A 27,857-nucleotide genomic window follows, 5' to 3' on the forward strand; every position below is an offset into this window, starting at 1 on the left:
GTGCAGACTGATGCCTCTGAACATGGGATAGGGGCAGTTTTGTCCCAAACAAATGATGATGGCCTTGACCAGCCTGTTGCTTTCATTAGCAGGAGGTTACTCCCCAGGGAGCAGCGTTGGAGTGCCATTGAGAGGGAGGCCTTTGCTGTGGTTTGGTCCCTGAAGAAGCTGAGACCATACCTCTTTGGGACTCACTTCCTAGTTCAAACTGACCACAGACCTCTCAAATGGCTGATGCAAATGAAAGGTGAAAATCCTAAACTGTTGAGGTGGTCCATCTCCCTACAGGGAATGGACTTTATAGTGGAACACAGACCTGGGACTGCCCATGCCAATGCAGATGGCCTTTCCAGGTTCTTCCACTTAGAAAATGAAGACTCTCTTGGGAAAGGTTAGTCTCATCCTCTTTCGTTTGGGGGGGGGTTGTGTAAGGAAATGCCTCCTTGGCATGGTTGCCCCCTGACTTTTTGCCTTTGCTGATGCTATATTTACAATTGAATGTGTGCTGAGGCCTGCTAACCAGGCCCCAGCACCAGTGTTCTTTCCCTAACCTGTACTTTTGTATCCACAATTGGCAGACCCTGGCATCCAGATAAGTCCCTTGTAACTGGTACTTCTAGTACCAAGGGCCCTGATGCCAAGGAAGGTCTCTAAGGGCTGCAGCATGTCTTATGCCACCCTGGAGACCTCTCACTCAGCACAGACACACTGCTTGCCAGCTTGTGTGTGCTAGTGAGGACAAAACGAGTAAGTCGACATGGCACTCCCCTCAGGGTGCCATGCCAGCCTCTCACTGCCTATGCAGTATAGGTAAGACACCCCTCTAGCAGGCCTTACAGCCCTAAGGCAGGGTGCACTATACCATAGGTGAGGGTACCAGTGCATGAGCATGGTACCCCTACAGTGTCTAAACAAAACCTTAGACATTGTAAGTGCAGGGTAGCCATAAGAGTATATGGTCTGGGAGTCTGTCAAACACGAACTCCACAGCACCATAGTGGCTACACTGAAAACTGGGAAGTTTGGTATCAAACTTCTCAGCACAATAAATGCACACTGATGCCAGTGTACATTTTATTGCAAAATACACCCCAGAGGGCACCTTAGAGGTGCCCCCTGAAACTTAACCGACTGTCTGTGTAGGCTGACTAGTTCCAGCAGCCTGCCACACTAGAGACATGTTGCTGGCCCCATGGGGAGAGTGCCTTTGTCACTCTGAGGCCAGTAACAAAGCCTGCACTGGGTGGAGATGCTAACACCTCCCCCAGGCAGGAGCTGTAACACCTGGCGGTGAGCCTCAAAGGCTCACCCCTTTGTCACAGCCCAGCAGGGCACTCCAGCTTAGTGGAGTTGCCCGCCCCCTCCGGCCACGGCCCCCACTTTTGGCGGCAAGGCTGGAGGGAACAAAGAAAGAAACAAGGAGGAGTCACTGGCCAGTCAGGACAGCCCCTAAGGTGTCCTGAGCTCAGGTGACTCTGACTTTTAGAAATCCTCCATCTTGCAGATGGAGGATTCCCCCAATAGGGTTAGGATTGTGACCCCCTCCCCTTGGGAGGAGGCACAAAGAGGGTGTACCCACCCTCAGGGCTAGTAGCCATTGGCTACTAACCCCCCAGACCTAAACACGCCCTTAAATTTAGTATTTAAGGGCTACCCTGAACCCTAGAAAATTAGATTCCTGCAACTACAAGAAGAAGGACTGCCTAGCTGAAAAACCCTGCAGAGGAAGACCAGAAGACGACTACTGCCTTGGCTCCAGAAACTCACCGGCCTGTCTCCTGCCTTCCAAAGATCCTGCTCCAGCGACGCCTTCCAAAGGGACCGGCGACCTCGACATCCTCTGAGGACTGCCCCTGCTTCGAAAAGACAAGAAACTCCCGAGGACAGCGGACCTGCTCCAAGAAAGGCTGCAACTTTGTTTCCAGCAGCTTGAAAGAACCCTGCAAGCTCCCCGCAAGAAGCGTGAGACTTGCAACACTGCACCCGGCGACCCCGACTCGGCTGGTGGAGATCCAACACCTCAGGAGGGACCCCAGGACTACTCTGATACTGTGAGTACCAAAACCTGTCCCCCCTGAGCCCCCACAGCGCCGCCTGCAGAGGGAATCCCGAGGCTTCCCCTGACCGCGACTCTTTGAATCCAAAGTCCCGACGCCTGGGAGAGACCCTGCACCCGCAGCCCCCAGGACCTGAAGGACCGGACTTTCACTGGAGAAGTGACCCCCAGGAGTCCCTCTCCCTTGCCCAAGTGGAGGTTTCCCCGAGGAACCCACCCCTTGCCTGCCTGCAGCGCTGAAGAGATCCCGAGATCTCTCATAGACTAACATTGCGAACCCGACGCTTGTTTCTACACTGCACCCGGCCGCCCCCGCGCTGCTGAGGGTGAAATTTCTGTGTGGGCTTGTGTCCCCCCCGGTGCCCTACAAAACCCCCCTGGTCTGCCCTCCGAAGACGCGGGTACTTACCTGCAAGCAGACCGGAACCGGGGCACCCCCTTCTCTCCATTCTAGCCTATGTGTTTTGGGCACCACTTTGAACTCTGCACCTGACTGGCCCTGAGCTGCTGGTGTGGTGACTTTGGGGTTGCTCTGAACCCCCAACGGTGGGCTACCTTGGACCAAGAACTGAACCCTGTAAGTGTCTTACTTACCTGGTAAAATTAACAAAAACTTACCTCCCCCAGGAACTGTGAAAATTGCACTAAGTGTCCACTTTTAAAACAGCTATTTGTCAATAACTTGAAAAGTATACATGCAATTTTTATGATTTAAAGTTCCTAAAGTACTTACCTGCAATACCTTTCGAATGAGATATTACATGTAGAATTTGAACCTGTGGTTCTTAAAATAACCTAAGAAAAGATATTTTTCTATACAAAAACCTATTGGCTGGATTTGTCTCTGAGTGTGTGTACCTCATTTATTGTCTATGTGTATGTACAACAAATGCTTAACACTACTCCTTGGATAAGCCTACTGCTCGACCACACTACCACAAAATAGAGCATTAGTATTATCTATTTTTACCACTATTTTACCTCTAAGGGGAACCCTTGGACTCTGTGCATGCTATTCCTTACTTTGAAATAGCACATACAGAGCCAACTTCCTACATTGGTGGATCAGCGGTGGGGTACAAGACTTTGCATTTGCTGGACTACTCAGCCAATACCTGATCACACGACAAATTCCAAAATTGTCATTAGAAATTGATTTTTTGCAATTTGAAAAGTTTTCTAAATTCTTAAAAGACCTGCTAGGGCCTTGTGTTAGATCCTGTTTAGCATTTCTTTTAGAGTTTAAAAGTTTGTAAAAGTTTGAATTAGATTCTAGAACCAGTTTTAGATTCCTAAAAAGTATTCCAACTTTTAGAAGCAAAATGTCTAGCACAGATGTGACTGTGGTGGAACTCGACACCACACCTTACCTCCATCTTAAAATGAGGGAGCTAAGGTCACTCTGTAAAATAAAGAAAATAACAATGGGCCCCAAACCTACCAAAATACAGCTCCAGGAGCTTTTGGCAGAGTTTGAAAAGGCCAACCCCTCTGAGGGTGGCAACTCAGAGGAAGAGGATAGTGACTTGGAGGAAAATTCCCCCCTACCAGTCCTATCTAGGGAGAACAGGGTCCCTCAAACCCTGACTCCAAAAATAATAGTCAGAGATGCTGGTTCCCTCACAGGAGAGACCAACACCTCTGAAATCACTGAGGATAACCCCAGTGAAGAGGACATCCAGTTAGCCAGGATGGCCAAAAGATTGGCTTTGGAAAGACAGATCCTAGCCATAGAGAGGGAAAGACAAGAGATGGGCCTAGGACCCATCAATGGTGGCAGCAACATAAATAGGGTCAGAGATTCTCCTGACATGTTGAAAATCCCCAAAGGGATTGTAACTAAATATGAAGATGGTGATGACATCACCAAATGGTTCACAGCTTTTGAGAGGGCTTGTGTAACCAGAAAAGTGAACAGATCTCACTGGGGTGCTCTCCTTTGGGAAATGTTCACAGGAAAGTGTAGGGATAGACTCCTCACACTCTCTGGCCAAGATGCAGAATCTTATGACCTCATGAAGGGTACCCTGATTGAGGGCTTTGGATTCTCCACTGAGGAGTATAGGATTAGATTCAGGGGGGCTCAAAAATCCTCGAGCCAGACCTGGGTTGACTTTGTAGACTACTCAGTGAAAACACTAGATGGTTGGATTCAAGGCAGTGGTGTAAGTAATTATGATGGGCTGTACAATTTATTTGTGAAAGAACACCTGTTAAGTAATTGTTTCAATGATAAACTGCATCAGCATCTGGTAGACCTAGGACCAATTTCTCCCCAAGAATTGGGAAAGAAGGCGGACCATTGGGTCAAGACAAGGGTGTCCAAGACTTCAACAGGGGGTGACCAAAAGAAAGGGGTCACAAAGACTCCCCAGGGGAAGGGTGATGAGACAACCAAAACTAAAAATAGTAAAGAGTCTTCTACAGGCCCCCAAAAACCTGCACAGGAGGGTGGGCCCAGAGCCTCTTCACAAAACAATGGGTACAAGGGTAAAAACTTTGATCCCAAAAAGGCCTGGTGTCATAGCTGTAAACAGCATGGACACCAAACTGGAGACAAGGCCTGTCCCAAGAAAGGTTCCACTCCAAACTCCCATCCAGGTAACACTGGTATGGCTAGTCTCCAAGTGGGATCAACAGTGTGCCCAGAGCAAATCAGGGTCCACACTGAAGCTACTCTAGTTTCTGAGGGTGGGGTGGATTTAGCCACACTAGCTGTCTGGCCGCCTAACATGCAAAAATACAGACAGCAACTCTTAATTAATGGGACTAGAATAGAGGGCCTGAGGGATACAGGTGCCAGTGTCACCATGGTGACAGAGAAACTGGTTTCCCCTGGCCAATACCTGACTGGAAAAACTTACACAGTCACCAACGCTGACAATCAGAGAAAAGTACATCCCATGGCAATGGTTACTTTAGAATGGGGAGGGGTCAATGGCCTGAAACAGGTGGTGGTCTCCTCAAATATCCCAGTGGACTGTCTGCTTGGAAATGACCTGGAGTCCTCAGCATGGGCTGAGGTAGAACTAAAAACCCATGCAGCAATGCTGGGTATCCCTGAACTGGTGTGTGTGAAAACAAGAGCACAATGCAAGGCACAGGGTGAACAAGTAGAGCTGGAGTCTGGAAGAATGGCCCAGCCTACCAAGAGAACAGGAAAGTCAGTTGGGAAACCAACTGCAACACAGCAAAAGAAAGGGAACCTCTCTTCTCAGGAAGAAGTTCTGCCCTCTGAGGGAACTGAGCCTTTGGAGCTTGAACCTTCTCAGGTTGAGCTCTTAGGCCCAGGGGGACCCTCAAGGGAGGAGCTGTGTAAGGGACAAGAAACCTGTCCCTCTCTTGAAGGCCTTAGGCAGCAAGCTGCTGAAGAGTCCAAGGGCAAGAAAAATGGAACACATAGGGTCTATTGGGAAGATGGACTCCTGTACACTGAGGCCAGAGACCCCAAACCTGGTGCCACTAGGAGAGTGGTAGTGCCTCAGCTGTTCAGAGAGTTCATCCTAACATTGGCCCATGACCTTCCCCTTGCTGGACATTTGGGACAAACCAAGACGTGGGAGAGGCTAGTCAACCACTTCTACTGGCCCAATATGTCCAACATGGTTAAGGAGTTTTGCCTCTCCTGCCCCACCTGTCAAGCCAGTGGTAAGACAGGTGGGCACCCAAAGGCCCCCCTCATTCCACTTCCAGTGGTGGGGGTCCCCTTTGAAAGAGTGGGTGTGGACATAGTTGGTCCACTGGAACCTCCCACAGCCTCAGGAAATATGTATATCCTGGTAGTAGTGGATCATGCTACCAGGTATCCTGAAGCTATTCCCCTTAGGTCGACTACTGCCCCTGCAGTAGCCAAGGCCCTCATTGGTATCTTTACCAGAGTGGGTTTCCCTAAGGAGGTGGTGTCTGACAGAGGTACCAACTTCATGTCAGCATACCTGAAACATATGTGGAATGAGTGTGGAGTGACTTATAAATTCACTACACCTTACCATCCACAAACTAATGGCTTAGTTGAGAGATTCAACAAGACATTAAAGGGCATGATCATGGGGCTCCCAGAAAAACTCAAAAGGAGATGGGATGTCCTCTTGCCATGTCTGCTTTTCGCTTACAGAGAGGTGCCACAGAAGGGAGTAGGATTCTCACCCTTTGAACTTCTGTTTGGTCATCCTGTAAGAGGACCACTTGCTCTTGTTAAAGAAGGCTGGGAGAGACCTCTCCATGAGCCTAAACAAGACCTAGTGGACTATGTACTTGGCCTTCGCTCTAGAATGGCAGAGTACATGGAAAAGGCAACCAAAAACCTTGAGGCCAGCCAACAGCTCCAGAAGTTTTGGTATGACCAAAAGGCTGCACTGGTTGAGTTCCAGCCAGGGCAGAAAGTCTGGGTTCTGGAGCCTGTGGCTCCCAGGGCACTCCAGGACAAATGGAGTGGCCCTTACCCAGTACTAGAAAGGAAGAGTCAGGTCACCTACCTGGTGGACCTGGGCACAAGCAGGAGCCCCAAGAGGGTGATCCATGTGAACCGCCTTAAGCTCTTCCATGACAGGGCTGATGTGAATCTGTTGATGGTAACAGATGAGGATCAGGAGGCAGAGAGTGAACCTCTCCCTGATCTTCTGTCATCAGACCCAAAAGATGGCACAGTAGATGGAGTGATCTACTCAGACACCCTCTCTGGCCAACAGCAAGCTGATTGTAGGAGAGTCCTACAACAGTTTCCTGAACTCTTCTCCTTAACCCCTGGTCAGACACACCTGTGTACCCATGATGTGGACACAGGAGACAGCATGCCTGTCAAGAACAAAATCTTTAGACAATCTGACCATGTTAAGGAAAGCATCAAGGTGGAAGTCCACAAGATGCTGGAATTGGGAGTAATTGAGCGCTCTGACAGCCCCTGGGCTAGCCCAGTGGTCTTAGTCCCCAAACCCCACACCAAAGATGGAAAGAAAGAGATGAGGTTTTGTGTGGACTACAGAGGGCTCAATTCTGTCACCAAGACAGATGCTCATCCAATTCCAAGAGCTGATGAGCTCATAGATAAATTAGGTGCTGCCAAATTCTTAAGTACCTTTGACTTGACAGCAGGGTACTGGCAAATAAAAATGGCACCTGGAGCAAAAGAGAAAACAGCATTCTCCACACCTGATGGGCATTATCAGTTTACTGTTATGCCCTTTGGTTTAAAGAATGCCCCTGCCACCTTCCAAAGGTTGGTGAATCAAGTCCTTGCTGGCTTGGAGTCCTTTAGCACAGCTTATCTTGATGATATTGCTGTCTTTAGCTCCACCTGGCAGGATCACCTGGTCCACCTGAAGAAGTTTTTGAAGGCTCTGCAATCTGCAGGCCTCTCTATCAAGGCATCCAAATGCCAGATAGGGCAGGGAACTGTGGTTTACTTGGGACACCTTGTAGGTGGAGGCCAAGTTCAGCCACTCCAACCCAAGATCCAGACTATTCTGGACTGGGTAGCTCCAAAAACCCAGACTCAAGTCAGGGCATTCCTTGGCTTGACTGGGTATTACAGGAGGTTTGTGAAGGGATATGGATCCATTGTGACAGCCCTCACTGAACTCACCTCCAAGAAGATGCCCAAGAAAGTGAACTGGACTGTGGAATGCCAACAGGCCTTTGACACCCTGAAACAAGCAATGTGCTCAGCACCAGTTCTAAAAGCTCCAGATTATTCTAAGCAGTTCATTGTGCAGACTGATGCCTCTGAACATGGGATAGGGGCAGTTTTGTCCCAAACAAATGATGATGGCCTTGACCAGCCTGTTGCTTTCATTAGCAGGAGGTTACTCCCCAGGGAGCAGCGTTGGAGTGCCATTGAGAGGGAGGCCTTTGCTGTGGTTTGGTCCCTGAAGAAGCTGAGACCATACCTCTTTGGGACTCACTTCCTAGTTCAAACTGACCACAGACCTCTCAAATGGATGATGCAAATGAAAGGTGAAAATCCTAAACTGTTGAGGTGGTCCATCTCCCTACAGGGAATGGACTTTATAGTGGAACACAGACCTGGGACTGCCCATGCCAATGCAGATGGCCTTTCCAGGTTCTTCCACTTAGAAAATGAAGACTCTCTTGGGAAAGGTTAGTCTCATCCTCTTTCGTTTGGGGGGGGGTTGTGTAAGGAAATGCCTCCTTGGCATGGTTGCCCCCTGACTTTTTGCCTTTGCTGATGCTATATTTACAATTGAATGTGTGCTGAGGCCTGCTAACCAGGCCCCAGCACCAGTGTTCTTTCCCTAACCTGTACTTTTGTATCCACAATTGGCAGACCCTGGCATCCAGATAAGTCCCTTGTAACTGGTACTTCTAGTACCAAGGGCCCTGATGCCAAGGAAGGTCTCTAAGGGCTGCAGCATGTCTTATGCCACCCTGGAGACCTCTCACTCAGCACAGACACACTGCTTGCCAGCTTGTGTGTGCTAGTGAGGACAAAACGAGTAAGTCGACATGGCACTCCCCTCAGGGTGCCATGCCAGCCTCTCACTGCCTATGCAGTATAGGTAAGACACCCCTCTAGCAGGCCTTACAGCCCTAAGGCAGGGTGCACTATACCATAGGTGAGGGTACCAGTGCATGAGCATGGTACCCCTACAGTGTCTAAACAAAACCTTAGACATTGTAAGTGCAGGGTAGCCATAAGAGTATATGGTCTGGGAGTCTGTCAAACACGAACTCCACAGCACCATAGTGGCTACACTGAAAACTGGGAAGTTTGGTATCAAACTTCTCAGCACAATAAATGCACACTGATGCCAGTGTACATTTTATTGCAAAATACACCCCAGAGGGCACCTTAGAGGTGCCCCCTGAAACTTAACCGACTGTCTGTGTAGGCTGACTAGTTCCAGCAGCCTGCCACACTAGAGACATGTTGCTGGCCCCATGGGGAGAGTGCCTTTGTCACTCTGAGGCCAGTAACAAAGCCTGCACTGGGTGGAGATGCTAACACCTCCCCCAGGCAGGAGCTGTAACACCTGGCGGTGAGCCTCAAAGGCTCACCCCTTTGTCACAGCCCAGCAGGGCACTCCAGCTTAGTGGAGTTGCCCGCCCCCTCCGGCCACGGCCCCCACTTTTGGCGGCAAGGCTGGAGGGAACAAAGAAAGAAACAAGGAGGAGTCACTGGCCAGTCAGGACAGCCCCTAAGGTGTCCTGAGCTCAGGTGACTCTGACTTTTAGAAATCCTCCATCTTGCAGATGGAGGATTCCCCCAATAGGGTTAGGATTGTGACCCCCTCCCCTTGGGAGGAGGCACAAAGAGGGTGTACCCACCCTCAGGGCTAGTAGCCATTGGCTACTAACCCCCCAGACCTAAACACGCCCTTAAATTTAGTATTTAAGGGCTACCCTGAACCCTAGAAAATTAGATTCCTGCAACTACAAGAAGAAGGACTGCCTAGCTGAAAACCCCTGCAGAGGAAGACCAGAAGACGACTACTGCCTTGGCTCCAGAAACTCACCGGCCTGTCTCCTGCCTTCCAAAGATCCTGCTCCAGCGACGCCTTCCAAAGGGACCGGCGACCTCGACATCCTCTGAGGACTGCCCCTGCTTCGAAAAGACAAGAAACTCCCGAGGACAGCGGACCTGCTCCAAGAAAGGCTGCAACTTTGTTTCCAGCAGCTTGAAAGAACCCTGCAAGCTCCCCGCAAGAAGCGTGAGACTTGCAACACTGCACCCGGCGACCCCGACTCGGCTGGTGGAGATCCAACACCTCAGGAGGGACCCCAGGACTACTCTGATACTGTGAGTACCAAAACCTGTCCCCCCTGAGCCCCCACAGCGCCGCCTGCAGAGGGAATCCCGAGGCTTCCCCTGACCGCGACTCTTTGAATCCAAAGTCCCGACGCCTGGGAGAGACCCTGCACCCGCAGCCCCCAGGACCTGAAGGACCGGACTTTCACTGGAGAAGTGACCCCCAGGAGTCCCTCTCCCTTGCCCAAGTGGAGGTTTCCCCGAGGAACCCACCCCTTGCCTGCCTGCAGCGCTGAAGAGATCCCGAGATCTCTCATAGACTAACATTGCGAACCCGACGCTTGTTTCTACACTGCACCCGGCCGCCCCCGCGCTGCTGAGGGTGAAATTTCTGTGTGGGCTTGTGTCCCCCCCGGTGCCCTACAAAACCCCCCTGGTCTGCCCTCCGAAGACGCGGGTACTTACCTGCAAGCAGACCGGAACCGGGGCACCCCCTTCTCTCCATTCTAGCCTATGTGTTTTGGGCACCACTTTGAACTCTGCACCTGACTGGCCCTGAGCTGCTGGTGTGGTGACTTTGGGGTTGCTCTGAACCCCCAACGGTGGGCTACCTTGGACCTAGAACTGAACCCTGTAAGTGTCTTACTTACCTGGTAAAATTAACAAAAACTTACCTCCCCCAGGAACTGTGAAAATTGCACTGTGTCCACTTTTAAAACAGCTATTTGTCAATAACTTGAAAAGTATACATGCAATTTTTATGATTTAAAGTTCCTAAAGTACTTACCTGCAATACCTTTCGAATGAGATATTACATGTAGAATTTGAACCTGTGGTTCTTAAAATAACCTAAGAAAAGATATTTTTCTATACAAAAACCTATTGGCTGGATTTGTCTCTGAGTGTGTGTACCTCATTTATTGTCTATGTGTATGTACAACAAATGCTTAACACTACTCCTTGGATAAGCCTACTGCTCGACCACACTACCACAAAATAGAGCATTAGTATTATCTATTTTTACCACTATTTTACCTCTAAGGGGAACCCTTGGACTCTGTGCATGCTATTCCTTACTTTGAAATAGCACATACAGAGCCAACTTCCTACAACGCACTAATCAGATTATATACTGAGTGCTGCAGGGGACAGTTAAGCCCCCCGCTGACAGTTGACCAGTTTAGAAAAATGTGTCTCCTATCCAAAGAGAATGATGAGCAGGTATCTTGGGAATATGCCAAATGCTCCTGCATGGACAGCTATCTCAAGCGTGACACGGATTAAACAGAAGTCCTCATCTTTGATAACAACACCTCGCCATGGCATGACACATGGTTGCCTTCTGAACTCGGCCCAGTCCCCGCCCGACAGATCACATCCGCAACCTCTGCATCATCTTGGACAGTAGGCTATCAATGAAGAAACAGGTAAAGGCAGTCTCATCTGTCTGCTTCCACACCCTAAGCATGATCCTCATGATCTCCAGTTGGCTCCTAGTCAAAACCAGAAGGACTGTCACGCAGGCCCTCATCACCATCAGGCTGGACTACGGAAACACACTCTATGTAGGAGTCACTGCACACCTCCAGAATAGACTGCAGACAATACAAAACTCAGCAGCAAGACTCATCCTCGACCTCCCCCTCCACATCACACTCCACCTCAAGAAACTACACTGGCTCCAGATCCAGAATAGATGCCAGTTGAGGATGCTGACCCACGCATATAAAGTACAGCACAACGAAGGACCAGAATGCATCAACAAACGTATGAGCTTCTACCCACCATCCGGATCTATACGATCCATCTCCCTCTTCCTCACATTACTCCCCACCCAAGCAACCAGGGCAACGGCAAAGGACACTCCTTTGCACACCTGGCAGTTAAAGCATGGAACAACCTTCCCCTGCACCTGAGCTCCATCACTCCAGCATTTCAGGAAAGGACTCAAGACCTGGCAGTTCGAATGAACGGATCACCACGAAGCAGCTAGCAGCCAGCGCCTTCAGACTCTTGCAGGTGATATGCCACACTTTATAAATCCTTGATTGACTGATTGATTGATTGATTGATTGATTGAAGAGCATAGGATTGTCAAGTTCCACAGACAGAAAGATGAGACTAGGAAAAGCATAGGCCTTACACCCACGCAGCAGAGGGACGCATGCGAAAGAGATTGTCAATATACTGCACTCACGGCAGAGAGCTCCTCAAAACATAATTTCCTACTGATACTACACCCTAGAAAAAGTGCACACATAGGTCCCAACAAATCAGAACTACGCTGGAGAAACTGTGGGGTTATGAGCACACTGTTCTACCTGCCCAAATGTGACCAATACAGGAATGGAGTCCTGGATGACATAAAGAACATTTTGGACATGCAAACCCCTATATTCTTGGCCTATACAAGTCTCGGTCTCCCTCACAAACAAACCTTCTGTTACTCCAGAGGTAAATGGATGCCTTGTCCCTGGGTGTGGCAGAACATGTTATTGTTCTCTTTTCGGGTAAAGACACAATCCAGGAACACTGCTCCTGGCCTTATTTCCTGTGAGAGTCCATGGTAATGGAATCAATTACCATGACGATAGAACAAACTCAGGCCATTTTTGAAAACATATGGGGCACCTTTATAATTTTAATTTGAGGAATTCAGAGAGCTATCTTGCCGCAAGTGATTGAAAGTGCTTAAGCTAGCAACCACAAGAGCAGATAAAAGATATGGACCAGGATGATCTAGCGAGGAGGGCAGCTAAGGTGAACTGGCAGTAAGAAGGTGTATGATCACTCCCTATGTTCTGCAGTACTCAAAGAATATCTGGGGCCTCCCTGGCTGACAAACTGGGATTGTCAACTGTGAATCGTATCTTGGTTATAAAAAATTGAAGGGAGGAGGGCATAGTAGTTACAACTTTTTTATAAATGTGTCACTTAGCTTGCCACCTTTTCCTCGCCGGCAACTGGTTGTAGGTAAATAATAACAAAAACTCAATAAAAAGGAACTGTTTCGTAAAAGAATCCAGGAATGTTTGAAAATCAGTAAATGTTTTGGTTCATAATATTATACATTGTTACCATTCACCTTTAATATTTCACTGTTCCTCTTCAGGTGTCTTTTACAACCCTCCTACCTGCCCTCGGGCTCAGCATCTTCCAGCTGTACAAATCATTTGACAGCCACACAACTCTCAAATCCAATGTGCGGGTCTTTCTTCATGGGAGAGATCTGACAGTCAAAAAGCATGAGGCATTTCCAGTCAAAGTGTTTGAGTCCAACACAGACGACATAATGCTTGAGAACCAGTATTTCCAGGTGTGGTTCTCCGGCATCACAGGGCTCATGAAGGTAAGAAACTAGTTCCCCTGCACGCATTAAGAAATGCTAATGATACTAGCAGTGGCTTTAACAGGCTGATGAAAACAGTCCCCTGTGGATATTCCAGTGGCTCGCTTTGGTGCGTGGACATGTTGATGTAGTATTTGCTAAGTGGTTTAATTCAGGGAAGCTCTCTGGTTTGCTCAGCTGACGGCACTATGAACCTGTAAAGATGACTGCACAGATATTTTAATTGTACCCCCGCTAATTAAGTTATGGGTAATGTACACAATCATTAAGGTGAACTAAGGAATATACCTATGTTGAATCTGTCACGGTCCACAAGAAGGTGTTTATAGAGGAGATTCTTGGTCGTAGCTGGGTGAATAATTTCATACACAATGTGAAAAGAATACTCCCTGGGTCCTATTTCCCCCATATTAATTGGTCCAGTAAGTCACCCAGAAGGAGAATCCAAGCGAAAGATTAGCATGCACTGAGGCCCGATGGCTCTAAGATCAGTGCCTTTTGCATTTATTCTTCTCAATTTTTCAGCACTAAAAAGTCAGTTTATTTGATCATGTTTTGATTGGCTGCTTGAGGTTCATTTCTAGTATCAAAATATCTTTGGTATGATCAGGAGTGCATAAGTTGTGTTTTTTTGTTTAGCACCTTGTTTGTTTGTTGGAGGGTGGTGGAGTGGCAGAACATGGCAAAAACAACAAGTGATGGACGGAATGCTGAACATTGTCAAACACTCACCCCCAGTCATAGATCTGGGTTTAATCCATCGTTCTTTTGCTCACCATGCCACCCCAGTTTGGACCCAGCCATATGCAAATCAGTCTTGACCCTGTTCCTCATGGGAACAGTCCAGACCGAACTGCCAAGCCAGGTCCTCACTGGACCGGAAACAAGCATCCTGGGACCGGTTTCGGGGTTTCACCCCTCATCAGCCAGGCTAGCTTGAATCGAGTGGCATGGGAAGCAAGGGACCCACGTCTGGGCATACCCTTCCCACTTAGGGCGACAAAGCAAAAACAACAAGTGATGGACGGAATGCTGAACATTGTCAAACACTCACCCCCAGTCATAGATCTGGGTTTAATCCATCGTTCTTTTGCTCACCATGCCACCCCAGTTTGGACCCAGCCATATGCAAATCAGTCTTGACCCTGTTCCTCATGGGAACAGTCCAGACCGAACTGCCAAGCCAGGTCCTCACTGGACCGGAAACAAGCATCCTGGGACCGGTTTCGGGGTTTCACCCCTCATCAGCCAGGCTAGCTTGAATCGAGTGGCATGGGAAGCAAGGGACCCACGTCTGGGCATACCCTTCCCACTTAGGGCGACAAAGCAAAAACAACAAGTGATGGACGGAATGCTGAACATTGTCAAACACTCACCCCCAGTCATAGATCTGGGTTTAATCCATCGTTCTTTTGCTCACCATGCCACCCCAGTTTGGACCCAGCCATATGCAAATCAGTCTTGACCCTGTTCCTCATGGGAACAGTCCAGACCGAACTGCCAAGCCAGGTCCTCACTGGACCGGAAACAAGCATCCTGGGACCGGTTTCGGGGTTTCACCCCTCATCAGCCAGGCTAGCTTGAATCCAGTGGCATGGGAAGCACGGGACCCACGTCTGGGCATACCCTTCCCACTTAGGGCGACAAAGCAAAAACAACAAGTGATGGACGGAATGCTGAACATTGTCAAACACTCACCCCCAGTCATAGATCTGGGTTTAATCCCTCATTCTTTTGCTCACCATGCCACCCCAGTTTGGACCCAGCCATATGCAAATCAGTCTTGACCCTGTTCCTCATGGGAACAGTCCAGACCGAACTGCTTTTTGCTTTGCGGAGTGGCAGAACATGACAGAAATGCACCGCTTGTGTTTTTATGTTTTATAAGGCAAAGTACGGAATGCACTTAGACTTCGAGCCCTTCATACACACGCTTCTACTTCAAGGATGTCTATTTTTAGAGCAATAGGCATGACTATCAGACACGTGGGATAAACGAGTGGGTGGGTGTGTGTGAGTATATTCCTTTTTAGTTGATGAACAGCCTTTCTGCCGAATGTCGGAAGGCCATTTTACATTGTTGGTGAGCAGACAGGTGGCCTAAATACGACGTTAACATATGACTGGCTGCTTTGCACCCAGTTCGAGAAAAATGTCCCAATCAAATGTTCCTATCTCACACTTTTTTATCACATTCCAATAAAGGTAACCTGATTTCAACCGGACCTCATGTACAGCCTTCTATCCAGGGTACAGAACCTCAAACTTGACTTGCTCCTATGGCAATCACTTTCTCTACAGCTCCACCAACCTGGGTTAATTTTAAATTAAATACCTAATATAAATGTCAGTTAAACTGAAATGATTTATTCAGAATAAAATCCATAAAATCAAATAAGACACATGTTAACTATTTAAAGCTCATCAGTTTACATTTTTTAATTCATATTCGGAACAACTAATTAAATATGTGTTCTTAATTAATCTAATCAAACCGTGGGCTTTTGCTTACACTTTAGAATTGTTAAAGTCCTTGTAAAGCCATAATGCCGGTTAAGCCGAATGAATTTCAAATCAATTAAGTATTGTTTTCAGATACTTATTCCTCAAATCTGCCTATAAAGTGCAAAGAAACAGAACATTGCCTTATTTTTTGTAAGTTTTGCAATCACCATATCCAGTTACCTGAATTCGTTTTTCCACTTTACATCAGTGCTGTTTAAAGGCAAAATCCCCTTCCTAAATGGAAGATAAAGTGCATGTGCATATGATTCATATGGCAGTTAAGGTGTTTCTGAATCCCTTTTTAGGGTCGAGCCTGCGAGTGCATGTGCTAGCGCATGAATCTCGTTTGCGAGACTGTGTTGTGTACAGTAAAGAGCTTGGAGCTCACCTATCGCTCACCATGTGTTGGCTTGCATGGCACTCTTCTTTACAGCTTTGTAATTCGTCACTGCAGTCCTTGCATCATTTCTGTTCTTCTGTGTGGAGCAGGGACCAACACTGATTGATTAAACTTAATCTGATTGAGACTTCTAGCTGCAGATTCCTTACCTTTTGAATTTCCTGGTGTCAGCTTGGATTCCACAATCTTTTGCTGAGCAGTACCCTTCTCACGCCGTTGGGTGGCGTCGTTCGGATCCATGTGCGTTTTTTGGCTCCATGTGGCCTTGTTGGAGCCGTATGTGAGGTGATGGTCACCCATAAAGGCACCACCCCTGCGGGCGTATGTCTGTTCCTTTAATTTCATGCCGGTTAAGAGCAGGTCCGGATTCGAGCTACCCTCTGCCTTTTTTGCCAGGCCTTTTTCGACCTTTTTGTTGAGGCTTTTTGAAGTCTGTGCAGGATGACATCGAGGAAGACTGAGTTCAAGTTGTGTGGTGCCTGCCATTGTGCCATGTCGGTGACGGACCCCCATTAGGTATGTCTCTGGTGCATCGACAGAGACCACGACTCGAAGTTGTATTCCGACTCCCGGGCAACAAGCAGGGCGGTGTGGGGTCGTGGACTCCTTTGTCAAGAGGCTCTGCATCTCTGGACATGGCTGGAACAGCAGGGCATAACCCTGGTGGTTCAACACCTGGCAGGTTGTCTGAAGGCCAGGGCGGATGAATTCAGCCATCGGTGCCTATCGGATGAAGAATGGTATCTCCAACCGGGGTGACACAAGCAGTGGGGACAGCCTTGGCTAAATCAGTTTGCCTCCACAGAGAACTCTCAATGTCAGCAGTATTGCATGTTGGCGTTTCCAAGGCTGCTGTAGCTCAGCAACACTTTTCTTCGGTAGTGGAATTCAAGCCTCCTGTATGCCTTTCAGCCCATACCACTTCTGCCCAGAGTTCTCAAGAAGATCAAGAACGACCGGGCCTAAGTAATCCTAGTGGCTCCGGATTGGGGAAGGAGAGTTTGGTATCCCAAGCTTTTAAAAATGAGCATCATCCTCCAATCGGCTTGCCTCTTCGGGAGGATCTTCTGTCGCAGCAGCAGGGAAAGGTTCTCCACCCGAACCTATCACCTCTGTGTCTAAATGCATTGAGATTGAGCGGCGACAGTTGATGGCTTTTAACCTTCCTTCTGAAGTCTGTAAAGTTATTTCGGCAGCCAGGCTTCCCTCCACTAAAACAGTATATGCCTGCCATTTGAAACCCTTTGTATATTATTGTACAGAAAGGTCTATTTACCCTCTTTCTGCTTCTCTTTCTGACATTCTTCTTTTCATTCTGTCACTAGCCCAGCAGGGTTCTGGACTGTAAATAGCTATCTTTCTGCCTTATTGGCATTTCTTCGGCTACCTGGTCAGCCTTCACTTTTCAAAGGGATTGTACATATGTTTCCCCCTAAACCCTTTGTTATGCCCCAGTGGGACTTAAACCTGGTCCTCACATTTCTAATGTGTTCTCTTTTTGAGCCCTTACATAACTGTCCCCTCTGGCAGCTCAACATAAAAACAGCCTTCTTGGGGGCAATAACATCTGGCAGGAGGGTGAGTGAGATGCAGGCTGTTTCATCCAAGCCTCCATATCGCACTGTGTTCCAAGACAAGGTGGTTCTCAGAACTCGTGATTCTTTCCTCCCTAAGGTGGTGACCCCACTCCATCTGGGACAGAATATCACCCTGCCCACCTTCTTTGTTCTACCGCATCCCCCTAAATAAGGGAAGCGACTCCACCGGCTAGACAAAAAAAAAAAGCGTTGTCGTTCTACCTTTACTGCACAAAAGAGTTCCGGGTGGATGACCAACTCTTTGTGGGGTACGTGGGAGCAAAGAAGGGTCGGGCTGTGCAGGTTGTTTTCTGCTTAAAAAATCTGCTACGCACTAGCCAGGAAGCAGCCTCCTGAGGGCTCATTCTACCAGGGGCATTCCAGTCCTGGATATCTGTCAGGCAGCAACGTGGGCATCCTTGCACACGTTGGCAAAACATTACTGCCTGGTCAATCAGGTATGGAGAGACGGACACTTTGCTTGTTCGGTCCTACAGTACTTTTTAGCGTAAGTAGAGGTATCCACAGCCCACCACAAGGAGGTTATGGCTTGGTTATCTATTCAAAGGGAAGGAATCTGCAGCTAGAAGTCTCTATCTGATGAACAAGTTACTTACCTTTGGTAACGCATTATCTGATAGGAATCTGCAGCTAGGTAGTCTCTAACACCCGCCCATGCCTCCCCGCTCGGCGAATATGTCTAGTAGTTCGTGGGTAAAAGAACTGACGTACACGCGCCGGGGTGGTGCCATTATAGGTGACCGTGATGTCACAGACTGCTCCAACAACACTGACGACACCACACTGAGCCGAACTCGCACAGGGTACTGCTCAGCAAAAAATTCTGGATTGCAGGCTGACGCCAGGCAATTCAAAGGTAAGGAATCTGCAGCTAGATGAGTCTTTACCAGATAATGCGTTACTGAAGGTAAGAAGTGTGTTCATTAGTGCCCGTCAACTGCTGCAGACGTGATTGAGGTACTCTTTTGTTCTTTTTCACTGCTAGTGTGCTGCAAACAGAAGGCTTGTGACTTTCAACAGCTTGCCCAGCAGGACAAAGACAATTGCAGGCGTTTACTTTATATAGCTAACTTTCTTTTATTTTACCAAGTCTTCTTTTCTCACTTTGCACTCATGTTTTATTTTGCTTTTGGTCATGATCGCTGTTCTCAAAAGATAACGATTACCTTGTAAATATTGTTTCATCATGTGTAATTTTTTAAATGATGCATACATATGCAGTACTCTCCAATCCTACCCACACCAATACAGACCACTCATCCCAATCCAAACCACTCCAAACCAAAGTTACTCCAATCCTTCTAACCCTCCCCAATCTAATCTGCCTCACTCCAACACAAAACAATCTGCCCCACTCCAATCTACCCCAATCCAAAAGAATCTGCCCCACTGAAGTCTGCTGTACTCCAATCCAAAAATGTTTTCCCGCTCCAGTCTTCCCCACTGCAATCCAAAACAACGTGCCCCACTCCAATCTGTCCCACTTTAACCCAAGACAATCTGCCCACTCCAGTCTGCCCCACACTAGTCCGTCCCACTCGAAACCATCACACTCCAATCTGTCCCACTCCAATCCAAAACATTCCGCCCCACTCCATTCCACCCGACTCCAGTCTGCCCCACTCCAGTCCAGAAGTCTGTCCACTCCAATCCACCCCACTCCAATCTGTTCCACTGCAATCCAAAACAATATGCACCACTCCAATCCAATCTACCTCACCCCAATCCAATCCACCTCACTTATCCCAATTCACTCAACTCTCATTTTATCCATCCCATTCAAACCTAATATACCCCACTCCAATCCAGTCTAACCCACTCCAATCCAGTCAACCTCACTCCACTCCAATCCACCCTAATACAATCTGCCCCACTCCAATCTGCCCATTCCAATCCAAAACAATGTTCCCAACTCCATTCTGTCCCACTCCAATCCAAAAGTCTGTCCCACTCCAGTCTGCCCCTCTCAAATCCAAAACAATCTGTCCCACTCCAATACAAAAAGATCTGCCTGACTCCAATCCAAAACAATCTGCCCTGCATCAATCAAAAACAACCTGCCCCACTCCAATCCATTTCAATCTACCCCACTTGAATCTGCCCCACTTTAATCCAAAACAATCTGCCCCACCCCAACCTGCCCTACTCCAATTCCAAACAACCCACTCCAGTCCAGAACAATCTGCCCCACTCCAATCCAATCCACCTCACCCCAATCAACCCACTTCATCAGAGTTACCCCACTAAAATCCACCACAGTCCACCCCACTACAATCCAACCCACCCCACACCAATCTGGTCAATCCCACACCAATCCACCCCAGTCTAATCCACCCCACGCCAGTCCAATACACCTCACCCCAATCCAATCCACTCCACCCCACACTAATCCACTCCACCCCACACTAGTCCACTCCACCCCACACTAGTCCACTCCACCCCACACCGGTCCTCTCGCTCTAATCCCCCACTCTAATCCAATCTCCCCACCCCGATTCAGTCTCCCCACCCCATTCCAATTCACCTCATTCCAGCCCAGCCCACTCCAGTCTCTCCCACCCTACTCCAGTCCAACCCAGCTCACTGACTTCAACACACTCTACTCCAATCAAGTCCGCCGCTACCCAATCCACCTCAGTACAATCCAATACATCCCACTCCAGTCCAATCCACTTTAATCCACCCTACTCCAATCCACATTAATTCACCCTAATCCAGTCCAGTCCACCCCACTCCAAACCACCTTTCTCTACCCCACACCAATCCAGTCCACCCTCTGCAATCAATTCACAGCTCACCAATCCAATCCACCCCACACCAATCCAGTCCAACCCACTCTGATCCAATGCACCCCATTCCAGTCCAATCACCAAACCCAATCCAATCCACCCCACTCCGGTCCATCCCATCCAATCTACCCCACCCTAATCCAATCCACCCCACCGAGTTCAATCCACCACAATCCTATCCACCCCACTCTAATCCACCCCATCCTAATGACTAATCCAACGCCTCAATCCAATCCACCCCACTCAACACAGTCCACCCCACTCAGTAAAATCTACCCCACTCAGTACAGTCCACCTCACTACAATTCACCCCAAACCAATCCAATCCACTCTCTCCAGCCCACCACACCCACATCTCAATCCATTCCACCCCACTCCAATCCATCCCACTCAATTGAATTCACTCTACGTCAATCCAGTTCACCCCAAACCAATCCAGTCAAACTCACCTCAATACAATCCACCCCAATCCAACCCACCCCCACACTAATCCAATCCACCCCCTCCAATACAATCCATCCCCTCCAGTCCACTCTGCCCCGGTCAACCCCACCCCATTTCAATCCAATCCAATCCCATCCATCCCACTCTACCCTAATCCAATCCACCCGACCATATCACAGTTCAGTTAACCGCACCCCAATCCACTCCAGTGTCACCCAGTCCAGACCAATCCAATCCAGTCCACTGCAAGCCAGTCCAATCCACGCTAACCCACTCGACTACAATCCAACATACCCCAGTACAATCCACCCCACCCCAGTTCAGTCCACCCCACTCCGATCCAGTCCATCCACCCAACCCCACTCCAATCTGCCCCTCTCTACTCCAATCCACCCACCCCACTCCAGTCGTTTCACTCAACGTCAATCCAGTTCACCCCAAACCAGTCCAGTCCGACTCACCTCAATACAATTCACCCCTCTCTACTCCACCCCAATCAAAAATGCCCCAATCCAACCCACTCCACACTAATCCAATCCACTCCCTCCTATACAATCCATCCCCTCCAGTCCACTCTTCCCAGGTCCACCCCACCCCATTTCATTCCACTCCAATCCCATCCACCCCACTTTACCCTAATCCAATCCACCCTACCATATCACAGTTCAGTTCACCGCACCCCAATCCAATCCAGTGTAACCCAGCGCAGACCAATCCAATCAACCGCAAGCCAGTCCAATCCACGCTAACCCACTCGACTACAATCCAACATACCCCAGTCCAATCCACCCCATCCCAGTTCAGTCCACCCAACTCCGATCCAGCCCATCCACCCAACCCCACTCCAATCTGCCCCTCTCTACTCCAGTCCATCCCACTCCAATCCACCCCAGCCCACTCCAATCAACCCCATTTGACTCCAATCCACCCACTCCAGTCCATCCCAATCTAATCCACCCCACTCTAGCCCAGTCCACCTCACCCTACTCTAATCCATTCCATTTCATTGAAGCCCACCACAACCCAATTGATTCCACCACCCATTCCAATCCACACCTTCCAATCCAATCCACCCCTCCAGTCCGCCCTACCCAAATCCACCCCACCCCATTTCAATCCACTCCACTCAAATCCAAATTCACCCCTCTCTACCCCAGTCCAGTCCACCCCACCATATCCCAGTTCAGTCCACCACCCTCCAGTCCATCCAGCCTACCCCAATCCAATCCACCCCACTCAAATCCAGTCTAACACAATCCACGCCAATCCAGTCCTCTCCAGTTCACCTGACTACAATCCAACATACCCCATTCAAGTCCAACCCACCCATCCCAGTTCAGTCCATCCAACATCCCACTCCAATCCATTGGAGTGGGGTGGATTGGGGTGGGGTGGACTTGAGTGGTCAAGTCCACCCCACCCCACTCCAATTCGCCCCATTCAACTCAAATCCACTTTACTCCACTCACCCCACTCCATCCACCCCAATCCAATACACCCCCTCCAATCCAGTGCACTACAACCCCACTCCAATCCATTCCATTCTACTGCAGCCCACCACACCCCAATCCATTTCAATACACCCCATTTCAATCCATCCCAATCCAATCCACCCAACTCACTCCAATCCACCACCCTCTACCCCAATCCACCACACTCTACCCCAATCTACCACACCCTACTCCAATCCACCCCACTCTATCCCAATCGAATCCACCCTACCCCATCTCAGTTCAGTCCACCCTACTCCGATTTAATCCATCCATCCATCGAGCCCACTCACCCCACCATACTCCGATCCAGTCCATCCTACTGCAGTCCAATCCACCCCACCCCACTCCATTCCAGTCCATCCCACTCCATTCCAGTCCATCCCACTCCAGTTCAGTGAATCTCAGCCACCCCAATCCAGTGAATCCCATCCATCCCACTCTAGTCCACTCCAGTCCGCCCCACTCAAGTCCAATCCACCTCACCCCAATCCACCCTGCCCCAGCCCTATCGCTCAAATCCAAACCACCCACCCCAATCCAGTCCATCCCACACCAATCCACCTCACCCTATTTCAATTCACACCCCTCCAATCAATCCCACACCAATCCACCCCACTCCACTCCACTACCTCATTCCACTGCAACCCTCTCCACACTATTCCACCCCATCCCCCTCCACGACACTCTCTGCCACTGAACTCTACTCTTCTGAACTCAACAGCACTTTACTCCCCCTACTACACTCTGACACTCCAACAAATCCACTCTTCGACACACTACTCCCCTACTCCATTCTGACACTCCACGCCACTAACTTTTAGCCATGCTGAACATCAAGCACACTGGTGTACAGCATGGCAAAACACATTGCCAAAGCCAATAGCTCTTGTAAAGGTGAGACCTGTTGGCTTTGCCAGTGCTTGTGTTAACATATATGTGTGGCATAATGAGGATTTGACCATTCCCTGCTTTCTTACATTGACCTGGCCCAATACCTTTTCTTCTAGATAATTTTATCTTTGTGCTTTGCGTGCTCTTGTGTCTGGCCAAATACATAGTAGGCGCAAGCCACTCAGTGCGTAAGATATATATATGTTCAATGGCATGTGTAGCTGCAGATACACATGCTGTGCATATCCCGCCATCTAGTGTTGGGCTCGGAGTGTTACAAGTTGTTTTTCTTCGAAGAAGTCTTTTCGAGTCACAAGATTGAGGCACTCCTCCCCTTTCGGCTCCATTGCGCATGGGCGTCGACTCCATCTTAGATTGTTTTCTTTCCGCCATCGGGTTCCTCTTCGCTCCGTATTTCGAATCGGTAAAGTTAGCTAAATATCGAAAATTCAACTGTATTGTTCGCGCTCGGTACCGGTTTTAGTGTTAGCGTATCAACACCAATATCAACACCGATAGTAGAAGCGCTCCGGCGGCCCTTCGGAGCTTCCGCTCTTCAGCGGGGCCTGGTCGGCCCGACCGCATCCATCGACGAAGCTAATGGACAGGACCCCCTTCCGTTTCTGTCCGAAGTGCCACTCGAAGTATCCTTATACAGATCAACACCTGGTCTGTAATCTGTGTCTATCACCGGAACACAGGGAGGATAATTGTGAGGCCTGTCGGGCGTTTCGAGCAAAAAAGACCCTACGTGATCGAAGAGCCAGAAGCATTTATGGAGGGATTAAAAAGAATCATACCCCCGAGAACACCACCAGTACCTTCGTGGAACCTTAACATTGTATTAACACGACTCATGGGACCACCATTTGAACCCATACACTCTTGTGAAATGCAATACTTAACTTGGAAAGTAGCCTTTCTAATAGCTATCACATCACTTAGAAGAGTAAGTGAGAATCAAGCATTTAGTATACAAGATCCCTTTATACAAATACATAAACATAAAGTGCTTCTCCGTACAAATTCCTACCAAAGGTTATATCACCATTCCACCTAAACCAAATAGTGGAACTCCCAGTCTTCTTTCCAGAGCCAGAATCAGTAGCCGAAAGAGCCTTACATACATTAGACCTAAAAAGAGCACTAATGTATTACATTGACAGAACAAAACAATTTTGTAAAACAAAACAATTGTTCGTAGCCTTCCAAAAACCTCATGCAGGTAATCCTATATCCAAACAAGGCATTGCCAGATGGATAGTTAAATGTATTCAAACTTGCTATATTAAAGCAAAAACAGATTTACCTATTGCACCAAGAGCACAATCCACTACGAAGAAAGGCGCCACAATGGCTTTTCTGGGAAATATACCTATGACAGAAATTTGTAAGGCAGCCACCTGGTCTACGCCTCATACATTCACGAAACATTACTGTGTAGATGTGTTAACAACCCAACAAGCCACAGTAGGACAAGCTGTATTAAGAACATTATTTCAGACAACTTCAACTCCTACAGGCTAAGCCCCCGCTTTTGGGGAGATTACTGCTTATTATCTATGCACAGCATGTGTATCTGCAGCTACACATGCCATCGAACGGAAAATGTCACTTACCCAGTGTACATCTGTTTGTGGCATGAGACGCTGCAGATTCACATGCGCCCTCCCACCTCCCCGGGAGCCTGTAGCTGTTAGAAGTTGGATAAAAACTGTAAATTTTTAAATAAATATTATTTTAATACACATTATGTACATACATACCTACTCCATTTAGTATATTCACAACTCCTACCTCACCCTCTGCGAGGAAAACAATCTAAGATGGAGTCGACGCCCATGCGCAATGGAGCCGAAAGGGAGGAGTCCCTCGATCTCGTGACTCGAAAAGACTTCTTCGAAGAAAAACAACTTTTAACACTCCGAGCAAAGGTGCTTTGACAAACTGTATGCTTCAAGCACACTACCTTAAAAAGCTACCTAACCAGGAATTACACAAAGAACTATTTTTACCTGAAAGGGAGCGGATGTTATAATGTGTTTCCACCTTCTCAAGGTGTTCTTTATTTATAAGGCCTTCATGTACAGAGTTGGACTAGTTAGAACACTAATTATTCCAACTAGCATGCCTTTGGTCTTAGCTCTATTTTAGAGGTTCTCCTGCATGTCTTTTAATTGAGATAGTTTGAGTCACAAAGTTGGTTATGTTTTGCAGAGCATCAAAAGGGTGGGCGAAGAACACGAGCAGAAAGTAAAAATGGAGTTTCTGATATATGGAACCCGGACATCTAAGGACAAGAGTGGCGCTTACTTATTCTTACCTGATGGTGATGCCAAGGTAAGCAGATTTTTGTTTCTAATTCATGGGTTGGTCTTTCACAGAGTACTTGGGCTCTCACATGTAGTATTACTTCACATTGATCACTCTATCTTTCAAATGACTCATTTCAATATGTAACAGATTAATATTTTTTTACTTATCTAAACCTCTCATTTTAGGCCCTATATCTAGTGCAACAAGCAAACCAGAACTCCTTAAGTAACTAAAATCATTCATTTATTGGTGGTTTTATCATTTAATTGACAGAGTAGTATATTAATGTATGTTTTTGTGTGTGCGTGTGAGAGTGTGTGTGTGTGTGTGTTAGTGTCATGCCAGTGAAAATAAATGTGCAGCATTAAAAACATTTCTTCAGCATTGGATCTTTCATAGATTCACATTCTTGCATCATTCCCTGTCATTAGGATTGTAATCCCTGGTAGTTTAAAAATAGCTATAATTAGTTTTGAAATGCCTTTAGTCCCAGTAGCACTGTTTTTACGTAGTACATTCTCTTTTGAAACGGCCAAAACTCCCGCCATTGAAGCGGACGTGCTGAACCTTTACTTTCCATAGAGGCCACCATTGGGCTTATTTCTATTGTATTTCTCTAATTTGTCATATGTGAGCGAGTCCTTGGAAGGACCTTTGGACTTTACTATCTCAAACTTTACTTTTAGTAAATTGTGGCTTCTACTTAGTTTTTCTTGGACTTCAGCCGCCACTACCTCAACAGAGAAAAAAAGTATCTCTTTAAATTGATCTCAGGCTGTGGACAAAAGAAAATTTTAGATGATCTGCTCAATTAATGCATTTATTGTCTTTCTGTCGAACAGACCATCTTGCTGTGACATCTGGAAGATGTTCCCTTTTATATTGCTAAGGACCAGGGAGATGATGCTGACCTTATATTGAGAAGGAGACTTTTCCCCCTTCCAAAGGTGAAGTCCCCTCACATGAAAATGATTCCATGCAAAGTGGTCCTCACACCATCTTACCTTCGGAGGGTGCAAAAATAGAAGCATGTGGACCTCCTTCAACTGGAGTTCACCACTGAAGCACCTGTATCCCCTGAAGCATCTGCCTCTTTGAAGGGCAAAACCAAGCCGTCATCCCTGACATCACAGGGAAAAAAGCAAGCACAAAATGGTGTTAAAATCCACCTCTGCAAACAGCCTTCCAGTACTCCTGCCTAAACCATTGTGCAAGAGGACCATGCCATCAACGACGAACAAGCAGTGATCGTCAACAGCTTCCTCGAAAATTAAGCATGAAGCTAAAGGTCATTCCATTGGTGTCTAAGAAGTACTGTTAATGACGACACTATTGATGGTTCTGTCAACAACAATCCTACCTGTACCACAGGCCCTCAACAGTGAGTCCATTGGCATTGCCCCCGTCGAAAACAACATTGTCTACCATAGCGCCAGTATATATGTGCCAGCAATGATCCTATTGATCCTGTCAAAGACAGCAGATCTGGCCTTTTTCCCGTCTGTGGAAGTTCCACCAGTTTATTCTTATTCACCACTGAAGGTCTCTGCTCAGTTCCTGGTGCATATTCTGAATTCAGAGTCTTAGGTGGATGTTGATAACCAGGAGCAGGCGTAAGACATGGCTTACAGGTCATCACAGCTAGATTTGCTCTACATACCTTAGTATGAGGAAGGTGACTAGAGAGATTCAGTGGAAGAGAGGGATGAAGATAACCAACTGCAAAGATACAACTTGTACTCTCAGGGTTAACTTTGTGTTAGAAATGGGGTTTCTGGTTGGCTAGGGTATGCACCTCAGCCAGGCAGAACCCACCACTTTAGTCAGGGTGAGCAAGTTACACATCAAAGATAACCTGTGCTCACCCCATGTAGCTTGGCACAGAGCAGTCAGGCTTATCCCCAGAGGTCATGTATAAAGTGTTTGCACAATAGACACACACACCAGTGACACAATAAATACACCACAAAATAGACTCCACAACAAGCTATATAAAAATAAACTGTATTGCATAAACATCATAGACCAAAACAACATGAGTCAGTAACATGGTACTCGTCAATCCTTTCTCATCAAGAGTGCAGACACCAAGATACCTGTAGGAAAGTGCCCTCTTTCTTGTCATGGTTACCCCCATTTTCTGCCTGTTGTCAGTATGTTTGACTGGCTTTGACTGTGTCTACTGGGTTCCTACTAACCAGGACCCTAGTTGTTTGCTCTCTCCTCTAAATTGTACCTTTTTCTTCCCACAATACTGGTCCCCTCAAGTAAGTCCCTAGTATATGGTACCTAGGTACCCAGGGCATTGGGG

At 47.8% G+C, this 27,857-nt stretch overlaps 1 protein-coding gene across 3 annotated transcripts in view; it reads left to right on the forward strand.

Annotated features, from left to right (window-relative positions):
• Nucleotides 1–27,857, forward strand: part of MAN2A2 (mannosidase alpha class 2A member 2) — a 492,369-nt gene that overhangs the window by 279,313 nt on the left and 185,199 nt on the right. For all 3 annotated transcript variants that reach the window (XM_069222645.1, XM_069222646.1, XM_069222644.1), the window contains exons 16-17: nucleotides 12,874–13,110; nucleotides 25,448–25,570. In XM_069222645.1, the coding sequence (XP_069078746.1) occupies nucleotides 12,874–13,110; nucleotides 25,448–25,570 (360 nt within the window). The remainder of the gene's footprint in view (nucleotides 1–12,873; nucleotides 13,111–25,447; nucleotides 25,571–27,857) is intronic.

This window comes from Pleurodeles waltl, chromosome 3_1 (assembly GCF_031143425.1).
Source record: "Pleurodeles waltl isolate 20211129_DDA chromosome 3_1, aPleWal1.hap1.20221129, whole genome shotgun sequence".
Classification (NCBI taxonomy): Eukaryota; Metazoa; Chordata; class Amphibia; order Caudata; family Salamandridae; genus Pleurodeles; species Pleurodeles waltl.